The following is a 12114-nucleotide window of genomic DNA, read 5'->3' on the forward strand; positions in this document are numbered from 1 at the left end:
TTTTAGATTTCACATTTAGTATAGAGATATCAAGTGATTAAAATTAAAAAATATATATGAAATCAATGCAATAAATAATATTTCATTATGAATCGCAACAATTTTCGAACAAATCCAAGGCTGATGTTTCTGTGTAAGTCTGTGGACCATCGTTACATGTTTATGATTGATAAGCCGATATCGGACCGATGAACCCTATCCGTGGATACGAATCGCTTTACATGTGCGCTTAGAATAACGCTAAGAAAAAAACAGTAAAGAAAGTCTTAAAGTCGGTCGGGCCAAAGATATTCCTGAGCTGTATTTGATAAATTTCCCTGAATATCGTTGTTACGGAGTGCATATTACGGTTGTGGGTAACAAATATAACAAATCGGATGAAAATATATACGGGAGCTATAGCCATATCTGAACCGATCTTCACCAAATTTGACATACTAGCTTCTAGACTAAATTCGGTCCTAAGTGCCAAATTCAATCCCATTTGGACAAATATTAGACGTTTGGTGCACAATAAAAGGTAAATTGGACGAAGTTATATATGGGAGCTATATCCAAATCTGAACCGATCTCGATAAAATTACAAATGTATTTCTAAGCTGTATTTGCTATATTTCCCCAAATATTGTTGTTACAGAGTGCATATTACGGCTGCGGAGGACAAAAATAACAAATCGGATGAACAATATATATGGGAGCATAGCTATATCTGAACCGTTTTCTATCAAATTTTGCATACTTATTTTCAGGCCTATTTTGGTTGTATGTGCAAAATTCCATACTATTCGGGCTGATATTTCACGTTTGGTGCACAATTAAAAGCAAATCGGAAGAAGATATATATGGGAACTATATCTAAATTTTGAACGATTATCTCCAATTTCAATAGGGTTCGTCCTTGGGCCAAACAAATGATCTGTGAAAACTTTCATCTGAATAGGGCAATAAATGTGAACTGTACTTTGTTTAAAAAAATCGACTCAGCATGTCATTCTATGCAGATCATTAAAAGGAACTATGGGTCTATCTTGTTTCCTTTTGCCTATTACAAACAAATGCACAAAGACATAATACCCTGACCACTTTGTGGTGTAGGGTATAAAAAGAAGAAAAAAATCCAAACTTATATACTAGTACCTCAGGTAAAAAGAGTTTTAGCCTCTGGGCTGGTGTATAAGTATTGTGTTTCGAATCACTGTCTTCATAAAAATAATAATCTTCTCCCAGGCGGAGCTTTTCCTCACAGAGTGACGAACTTTCTTTCAAAATGTTAAGGAACATATTTGATCCATGATAACCTCTGTAAAATGCAATACAAATCAACCCCACACCATCACTGACCCTCCACCGCGCTTCACTGTAGGCTTCATATTTTTGGCAAGAGGCGCTTCATTTGCCATCTGAACCAAAAAGGTTGAATTTGCTCTCCTCCGTGAAAAGCACATTCTTCCGAAATTAAAACAAAAAAAAAACTTTGATGTGTGCTCTTGGCAAATCGCAATCTTACTTCTTGATTTCGCTTGCTTATTAGAGGTTTATGTCTAGCTCTTCTTCCATTGTAATTCGACTCATGTAGTATATTTCCTATGGTTTGAGGGCAACATTCTTTTTAACAGCCTGTTTCGTAATTGCCATTTAGATATATATTTCTAATTATGGTTTGGATCACTTGGACTGTATTAGGAAGGGCTGAGCTCGCCGGATTGGGGAGGGTTCTTTACCAAACTCATAACATAAAAAAAACTGTGCAAAGAGAAAAAAAGTTTAAACCGTTCTAAGACTTAATAAAAAAATCGATATTTGAACTTATTAGGTCATAAAGTGAAAATCAAAGTAAACGAATGTTTTGTTCGCTGGGACCTTTAAAAAAACCAAATGCAAACCGTGTCCTTGTGTTCTTTGTATTGCTTTCCCGAATTTAGGCCCATGATTCCTTCAGACAATCACAACCAACTATTCCAATGAAATTAATCTAGTACATTTTCAAATCTTTACAATTCTTTTATTAAAAATAATATACACATTCGTTAAAATCGAATACTCTTTAGAGTTCCTAACAAATTAATGTCTTCTCAAATGAAAATTTTATGTAATTTTATATAAGTTGCATGGTTTATTTACTTACAGTTGGATCGATGTAATGTTATTAAATGTTCGATAGAAGAGTTTACCTTCGATGTTTCGTATGGATTGAGCTCAATTCAATTGGATTCGAAGAACTTCTGTAAACTGTTCAAAAAAATAATATTTCAATGAAAATGGCTGTCTGTAAATTCATTACATTATTTATAACCCATGGCTTCTACCGTGCAATGTAGGGAATTTACTCGTATAAACTCACACATGCAATTTATATTAACAAAATTTTAAAGGTTAACAAAAAAAATATAAAGTTATATTTTATAAGATTTACAGTTTTGAGATTTAACGAATTAAGCTTTTTGATTATTTCTGGTAATATACTTTAACTTTCATACATTTTTCTTTTTAATTATAACTTCATAAAAATGTTGGTTTTCATATTTTAACAATGGATACGATGTAAGTAAGTAAATTATTAATGGGTGGAAATATTTAATAATATACTTAATAATTTCTTCTTCTATATGCAGAACCGACGGTAAACAGATAAAATTTTAAATGATTCACAAATCGGACCTCAGCATTGGCCATGCCCCACTTCTCCTCATTGGAAATCCAGGCTTTAGATGGTTATTTTCTCCGCAATTTACTTTTTGAAACATCAATTTTCGTATTGGAGTTTAGCAAAAACATCTTTCTCCATTATGACGTGGTAAAAATTTTTAACTTGATTTTAATTTTGTTTAGAGATTTTAGATTTTATTTGTATATTGTCTGTTAATACGTTAAAAATATAATTTGGGTTTGGATAAATTCCATGTGCAAACTTCTACTTTTTAGAAAAAAAAAAATCACATTGCAGTGAGCACTTTTTATTGTAAAGTTTTTAGACTTGATGGTTTGGTGGTCAGAACAGAAGAGATCGATCTCAATATTAATATTTTACAACCTAGCCCTTAGCAACAGTCACTTTTTCTTCTTTTCCTTATTCTTGTTGCTTTGCTTTTGTGTATGTCCAAAAATTGCTGTCGGTTTTGGAATCGATCTGTGCAACAACAATACTATCTATCTGGGTCTCTAACCCAAAGTCATCATTAAATGTAGCTTGGAATGTAATGTTCGCAAGGTATTAGGGCAGAAGAGTGATACATGAACGATTAGTATAACACGTTTAAATTGTTACCGCCTACTGAGCGAAGTGTACTAATTTACTTCATTCTTTATTACTAGACTTATGAGAGACCAAAGAGAGGGAGAGAGTTTATTTTATAGAGATGGAGATATATACCCAAATTACAAAGATTAGATTCATATTTTTTTTCTTAACCTGCTACAACTTTTCCCAAATCCTTTTCAGAAATTTTTGCGAGCTTCGGTGCATTCAAAAACATAGATTTTTTATTTTTTGCCGTTTCTGACTTATTTTCTACACATCCATCTGTTTTGAACCGTTTGGTGATGTACTGAACTGTAAATCGGATTCCATTAAGAATCTCAGATATCTCAGTTAGCGATTTATTATTTTTGCAATGTTTAATTACTAAATCTCTCACTTCAACAGTGGTTTGTCCTAGTTGTCTTCCCATTTTTATTCTTGTTTAATATTTACGTCAGTAAATTATACAACACATGGAAATTTGTGATAAATTTGCTTTTAGGGACTTCCACAAATACATTTTCCAACAATCGCGTGAAGTTAGACGCAGTTCGAAATAGGGTTGCCGTATAAATGCAAGCTGTAAGAGTTTAGCTTTTGCATAGAAATTTGGCGACTTTAAGAATAAATTCCATTATCTTGTTAAAGAAATAAAAACAGTAAACTTTTGTTTTACAGCTAGTTTTAGCACCCTATACACTAATAAAAAATATTGGCTTCTTCTAGTAGTGAAGCTTGCTAAGTGTACGAGTTTCGCTTGGAGCTACTGTATGTATTAAAAACAAATTCCACTAAGCAACTTCTATTCGGTATAGATACACCTTGTCATACGTGTGTCCAACAACCAGGCTGTAGATTAGCTTGGTGTCACTAATACCTGTTTTCATAAACCATGGCTTTTCTTAAATATTTTTTTGTAATCTGAAAAAAAGTGTGTGCCTTTCGATTCGGATAACGTCGACTTCTTCATTTATTCTGATATGCGCAGGAATACAGACGACATGACATTTTTCACTAGATGACCTCCTCAAAATATTGTGACATTCTGCAAACAGATAATTTGTTGAATCTGCTGATACACGCTGTAAGGCTTTCTATAGTATCTATCAATTTGGAAAAGGAATTTGTAATATTTTGTTGTATTGTAAACACTGTGTTTGCCGAGGCATATGTTGCAAAAATACAAAAGTTGTTATTTTTATATTTTTGTAATCTGGAAAACGTGTCTGCCTTTCGGTTGGGATATTTTTGTAAATTTCTCTATTCAAATTATTTTTAACCAGATTATTAATCCTAGCAAAGCCTTCTATTACTACTACAGGAGCACCAACGCCAGACGCTTGCTTGACAAGCAAATGGACTTCATTTATGCTGATGCTTCTGTGCGCAGGAATCCAAACGACATGACATTTTTCAATCGATCTTTCCAAAATATTGTGACATTCTGCAAACAGATAAATTAACGTAAACAAACATAAAGGCTTTTTATACCCTACAGCACAAGGTGGTCAGGGTATTATGTCTTTGTGCATTTGTTTGTAACAGGCAAAAGGAAACGAGATAGACCCATAGTTCCTTTTGATGATCTGCATAGAATCACTTTCTGAGTTGATTTATGCATGTCAGTCCGTCTTTCCGTTCGTCCGTCCGTCTGTCCATGTATTCTTGTGAACAAAATGCAGGTCGCATTTATTATCCGATTGAGATGAAATCTTGCAAACAATATTTGTTTGGCCCAAGGACGAACCCTATTGAAATTGGAGATAATCGGTAAAAATTTAGATATAGCTCCCATATATATCTTCGTCCGATTTGCATTTTATTGTGCACCAAACGTGTAATATCCCGAATAGTATGGAATTTTGCACATACAACCAAATTAGGCCTGAAAATAAGTATGCCAAATTTTATCGAAATCGGTTCAGATATAGCTATAGCTCCCATATATATTGTTCATCCGATTTGTTATTTTTGTCCTCCGCAGCCGTAATATGCACTCTGTAACAACAATATTTGGGGAAATATGGCAAATACAGCTCAGAAATACGTTCGTAATTTTATCGAGATCGGTTCACATTTGGATATAGCTCCCATATATAACTTCGTCCAATTTACCTTTTATTGTGCACCAAACGTATAATATTTGTCCAAATGGGATTGAATTTGGCACTTAGGAATTTAGGAATTAGTCTAGAAGCTAGTATGTCAAATTTGGTGAAGATCGGTTCAGATATGGCTATAGCTCCCGTATATATTTTCATCCGATTTATTGTATTTGTTACCCACAGCCGTAATATGCACTCAGTAACAACAATATTCAGGGAAATATATCAAATACAGCTCAGAAATATCTTTGCCAAATTTTATCGAGATCGGTTCAGATTTGGATATAGTTCCCATATATATTTTTATTCGATTTCAAATTAATTTCGCACCAAATGGGCAGTACAAGTCCGAATTTAAAAGATACAAATGCTTCGGCATATTTAGTCCTTTGAATTTTAAATTATAATTATAATCATAGCGTGTATGATTGAAGTCTCCCATAAAAACTTTTAATTATTAAGTGGAGCTCAACTAAATTAGCAAAGTGGTGTAGGGTATCATAAAATCGGCCCCGCCCGACTTTAGGATTTTCTTTACTGGTTTGATATACATTGGTCATGGTAGACGTTCAACGCTTGGAAACATAGATATATCAAAACTTTTAAAAAATGTTGTCAAAAATAAGTAGATTTTTATATGTATTCTTATACGACGCAAATCGGAGGTTGTTATGATATGATTTTTTTCGACAATTATAACAAACTTGAATAATTTTTCATTTTCAAAATCGGTTTGACCGTTCATTCACCCAGCAGCTGTACTACCTGAATTTTTGTTCTATCTTGTTCTTCCATAATCAACTTTTGCTATCACAAGACTTTTGTACAAGTTCAAGGACACTTTTGGATAAAACATTAAGCATTTGAGAAGTCTAGTTGTATTGATAACTGCATCGGTTATGGGTGAGTAGTGGTCTTCTACCTACAAAGAGTTTGAAATAATTCTGCCCATCATTTTAATTTTTTTTCACCTTTTCTGCCTGCCTCCAACCACCTAGCAGAACAATCGTCTTTATTCTTTTTCACTTTAGCACATAGTATAGCAAACTTCTTTTTATACCCTCCACCATACATAGTTCGTCAATTTGTTTGTAACTCATCGAAATAATCATTTTAGACCCAACAAAGTATATATATTCTTGATCAGCGTAAAATTCTAAGACGTCCGTCCGTCTGTCCGTCTGTTGTAATCACGCTACAGTCTAAACGAATTAAGATAGGAAGCTAAAATTTTGCACAGATCTCTCTTTTGTCTGCAGGCAGGTCAAGTTCGAAGATGGGCTATATCGGTCCACGATATCGTATAGCCCCCATATAATGGTACCCCCGATATTCGGTATTTTGATAATGTTAGCCACATTTTTCAATGGAAAATCCACACAAGTAGTTCCTTGTGGGTACTTTATACCTCGACAGAGAATTATCTATATAGGTCCACAATATCGTATAGCCCCCATATAAGCCCCCATATAATCCCTTGCTGGGCATTTTACGCCCTCAAAAAGAATTGTCTATATAGGTCCACGATATCTTATATCCCCCATATAACTGTACCCCCCGATATTCGGTATTTTTATGATGTTAGCCACATTTTTCATCGGAATTGTCTGAAAATCCACACAAGTAGTTCCTTGTGAGTACTTTACCCCCTGAGAGAGAATTGTCTATACAGGTCCACGATATCGTATATCCCCTATAGAACGATACCCCCCGATATTCGGTATTTTGATGATTTTAGCCACATTTATCATCGGAATTGTCTGAAAATCCACACAAGGAGTTCCTTGTGGGTACTTTATACCTCGGCAGAGAATTATCTATATAGGTCCACGATATCGTATAGCCCCCATATAACGGTACACATTTTCAACGAAATGGTCACAAGGGCTTCTTTATACACAAGGGGTTCTTTGTGAGCACTTTACCCCCCGACAGATAATTCTCTATATAGGTTAACGATAACGTATAGCTCCCATATAACGGTACTCCCCTATATTCGGTATTTTGATGATTTTATCCACTTTTTCCAATGGAATTATCTGAAAATCCAGTACTTTACACCCAGACATAGATTTGTCTTTATAGGTCCACAATATCGTATATCCCCTCATATATCGGCACCTTCCTATATCAGATATTTTAAAAATTTACAAAAAAATTAATGGATTTTATTTTTTTGAAAATTTTCTAATTCTTTTCAAATGGTGGAGGGTATTTTTACTTGTTTTTCTTAATTTCTCTTTACTTTGCTTCACAGCTCTGCTTAGTACCTTTTTTTAATCCGCACGCTACTAAGTTTTTACTAGGAATGACTTTCAAAATTAAAAATGAAAGTTTCTTCCTTCGAAATGAGGCAAAAAAATATAAATTTGTTTATAATTGGAAATCACCGGCATCTACTTTTACCGATAAAGTGAACTGATAAGATTTTTTGTGTATTTATTTCAATCGGCACATGCGTAGGCAAAACAACAAAAAATTGTTCAGCACGTTTGACGGCTTTGTTATTTAATTTTTCAAAAAATTCCACTCATGGCTATGGAAAAAATTAAATTATTTGAAAATGATACATTAGTTCCATTATAAAAAAGGGTTGCGATTTGGCAAATACGATTATTTCCACGCCTGCGGGCCATTATTACAAGTTTATAATGCTAAAAAAAACATAAGCTGTTATCGGAACGATAACTCCTTTCGCGAGATTAAATATTGTGCAGCAAACTCTTTATAAAATCTTTGACGGCGGAATTCGCAGGCTCGTTTCCGACCACACAAACGTACCTGAAACACATGAAGTTTGTATTTAAGTGGTAAAATGTGAGTTTTTCAATGAACTTTAGGAAATATATATATTTGAATTATCACTCGAAAATTTCCTTTATCTTTCGAGCACCCCTCAACCTCGTTTTCTTTCAAGAGGGGTCAAAACAAGTTACCTTTGCGCATTTTAGTCAAAAAGAAGTAGTAACAAAACATACGTCTTTAGGCTCGTAATGCATTCCTAATTCGTAAACAACTAATGCAAAACGCACATCGTTTGGATAGTAATGCGTTGCGTAAACAACTGGCAACAAAACAATGTCCAATGGTATCGATGGGCAAGCAAGTTCCAACAATGCGCCTACAGATAGTACTGGAGGACTTTGTTTAGTTGTTGTCACCGGCCTATAAAAAGAAAGTTAGAAGGAGCAGTGGGGACTGTGAAAATGCATATGGCCAGCAAGAACCTGACCAAAGAGCAACAACAATTCGCGAGAAAACCAATTGTGGTGAATTAAAAAAACAGGTGAGTAGAGTGGGCAAGTAATGTGAACAACGGTCCAAGTGACGCAACGCTAAACAGAACGGAACCTGGACAGTTAGTTATACGAAGCCACTTAAGAACCGTTTCCAAAAGTAAGATATCCTGGTGAGCTGTTATAAGCCACCAGCAAAAATTCGAGTTGAGAAAAGCTGCTCGACGGAACCTTGTTCGAGTCCGGTAAGTTGCCAAAACCCACCGGAAATTGTCCCTTTCAGTCCATAAATACAAGTGGGGGAGTTTCCTAGGTAAACCCAGCTAAACAACAATCATAGTATTTTTTTTACTCCAGTCGTTGACAGAAATGAACTTATGTGACATAAAAAATTTCAATGGCTTTACCCCGAGCTAATTTTTCAATATTTGCCGAATGGAATATTGCGATATGTTCAGCTCAAGAGCCATTTTCTTCTTTCCACTTCCTTGCTTCACGGTAACGAGCGATGTTATAAGACACTAAAGATTTATTCACATTTAAGTGCTCTAACGATAGCGATCGGACAGCAATCTGATGTTGGTTGCAGTTTTTTCATCTCACTCTGTATATATTCTAAGCCGATTTAGTGATGTCCAACTGTCTGTCTGTTGAAATAACGCTGTCTTTGGAACGAATTGAGATAGAAGGCTAAACTTTTGCACACATATGTATTTTGCCAGTAGTGTTATGTTCGTAAATGAGCCATGTCGGTCCACATTTTCGTATAGCTCTCATATAACGATACCTCCCCATATTCAGTGTTTTGATGATCTTAGTGACATTGTTTACCGGAATTGTTTCAAATTTCGTATTTTAAGGTCTTAATGGATAGTACAATCTATGACGGAAAATTGTCTATGCCGTTCCACGTCTTTATACCCTACACCACATAGTGGTAAGGGTATTATGTCTTTGTGCATTTGTTTTTAACATGGAGAAGGAAGCGAGATAGACCCATCGTTACTTTTGAGGATCTTCATAGAATCACTTTCTGAGTTGATTTATGCATGTCAGTCCGTCTGTCCATGTATTCTTGTGAACAAAATGCAGGTCGCATTTATTGCCCGATCCAGATGAAAGTTTACACAAATCATTGGTTTGGCCCAAGGACGAACCCTATTGAAATTGCTCCCATATATATCTTTGTCCGATTTGCCTTTTATTGTGCACCAAACGTGTAATATCAAGCCGAATAGTATGATATTTTGCACATACAACCAAATTAGGCCAGATATAGCTATAGCTCCCAAATCATCCGATTCCGTAGCCGTAATATGCACACTGTAACAACAATAGTTGGGGAAATATATCAAATGCAGCTCAGAAATACCTTTGCAAAATTGTAACGAGATCAGTTTACCATATATAATTTTATCAAGATCGGTTCAGATTTGGATATAGCTCCCATATATTATATCTTTATATGATTTCAAATTAATTTTGCACCAAATGGGCAATACAAGCCCGAATTTAAAAGATACAAATGCTTCGGCATATTTAGTCCTTTGAACTTTAAAATATAATTATGTGTGATTGAATTCTCTCATAAAAACTTTTTATTGTTTTGTGGAGCTCTACTACATTGGCCAAGAGGTGTAGTGTGTCATAAAGTCGGCCCCGTCCGATTTTAGGACTTTCTTCACTGTTTTTTTTTTTTTAATTTTCGAGTCCCATCCATATGGTGGAGGTTATGGGTACTACAACCTATGAATTCAAATTTTCTATACAGGCCCAAGTCTTCATATAGCGCCTATATAAGGATTTTCATTTGAGCGGTAGTATTTGACGAATTTTTTTGAAATTTTGCGGTTTCTTCCAAATTGTGGATGGCATTAGAAGTTCGGCCCTGCCCTGAACTTACTTGTTTTTAGTAATTTTGAAGTTACCAAATTCTAGCTTTAGAATTGTGTTTTTCAACTTTGGCCAAAAATTCTTTCAAATTCATCATCAAAATTATTCTGTCAAATTCATCATTTAGTAAATGTACAGCCTTCTAATTATTTATGTAAATATTTACATAAAAGTCACAAATATTGACATACACACATTTTTATTACATAGAAATTACATTATGTGCCAATAATAACTCAAATTCTAATGAGTAATGGAAAAACCCCAAGCGATGATTTAATGTTGTTTTCGGTTCATTACTACTTTTCGGTTACTCACGCGTAGCTCGTGACGTCGATATCTCAGAATTTTTAATACAAAACATATTTACCTCGTGATATAAAAATAACACCCGGTGTATTTTAAAAATGTCATAAATACAAGATAAAAGTGCAAAAAAGCACAACTATTTTGTTAAAACAAATCTTGTTCTTACGTAGATGAAACAATAAATCCGAATCACTACGTTAAGCCTTATACAATTGAAAAATATATAAACATACTATAATTTTTTTTCTTAATCCAATTTAAAACAATCACATTAGGTTTTACGTATTTTGGGGAGATCTATGGGAATTTTTTTACGAAGTTCTTGTACTAAAATTTTCCATAACGGAAACTTTTCGCAAAGAAGTATGTACGACATACAAACACATTTACAATCGAAGTGAAGTTATTTATTGAGAGCAAACTACATGTACATATAAAACTATATATGTATGTACATAAATGGGAATATCATATATAGGATTACCTGCATCCGTTTGGTGACATTAGATAATTGGGCGTTAATGAATAAAGCAAGTGTTTGTTACTTCTTTTTGTGATAAGATTTGTTTTCGTTATTTTTTTTTGTAAAGTGCTCTATATACATATATTACACGTAGGCGCCAACAATTGACAAGTTGAAAAGGTTCAAATTGCGAAATAATTAATTTAATATACATTAAATAACAAAATCTGGATATGGGAAATAAAAAATAAATAAAATAAAAAATTTCCAGGGAATAAACTTTTGTTTGATTTTGCTTATTCTATTTTCTGATAAAGTAAAATTGAAGTCGCCCCGCACTATAATGCTGGCAGGTAATCATTTGAGGCAGTATCATGATAGAAGAAAACAAGTAGGTGCGTCAGTACCTGTGAATGTGATATCTCAAAAATCTTTAAAAACAGGTTAAAAATTATCTTTCCATTTTGCCGACAGATTTATACCCTCAGCCTTGCCTTATGCTTGCTCAAAATGTTGACCTTTTATGAGGGAGGGTCCGAAGGAGTGTGTCAATATTCTCCATTTCGTATCTAACCAAAATCTGATATAAATATTATAACGTTCCAGATTTCGACTACATAGAACGAATTCCTAAACTTTTTGAGATATGTGATAATTTTTGCAAAATTTTGAAATATGCGTGAGGTACCATCTCTGTATCTTTTAAAGAGGAAAATTTTTGTACGTTTGTAATCTATAGACTCAAGAACCGCTAATCAGATTTCATGTAAAATTCCAAATATTCTACAATATTGCCTGAAAGTAACATAGGCTATATAAATTTTTGAAATACCACTGGGAACTGGAACTACGTATCTATTGAAGATTTAT

The 12114-nt window shown here is 34.0% G+C and overlaps 1 protein-coding gene across 1 annotated transcript in view; it reads left to right on the plus strand.

Moving 5' to 3' along the window:
• LOC101897542 (sodium-independent sulfate anion transporter) overlaps positions 1-12114 on the plus strand; it is a 47180-nt gene continuing 35066 nt past the window's right edge. Inside the window, exon 1 of the mRNA XM_059122804.1 lies at positions 1-133. Coding sequence (XP_058978787.1) covers positions 88-133 — 46 coding nt within the window. The 5' untranslated portion in view covers positions 1-87. The remainder of the gene's footprint in view (positions 134-12114) is intronic.

Source organism: Musca domestica, unplaced genomic scaffold (assembly GCF_030504385.1).
Source record: "Musca domestica strain aabys unplaced genomic scaffold, Musca_domestica.polishedcontigs.V.1.1 21, whole genome shotgun sequence".
NCBI lineage: Eukaryota > Metazoa > Arthropoda > Insecta > Diptera > Muscidae > Musca > Musca domestica.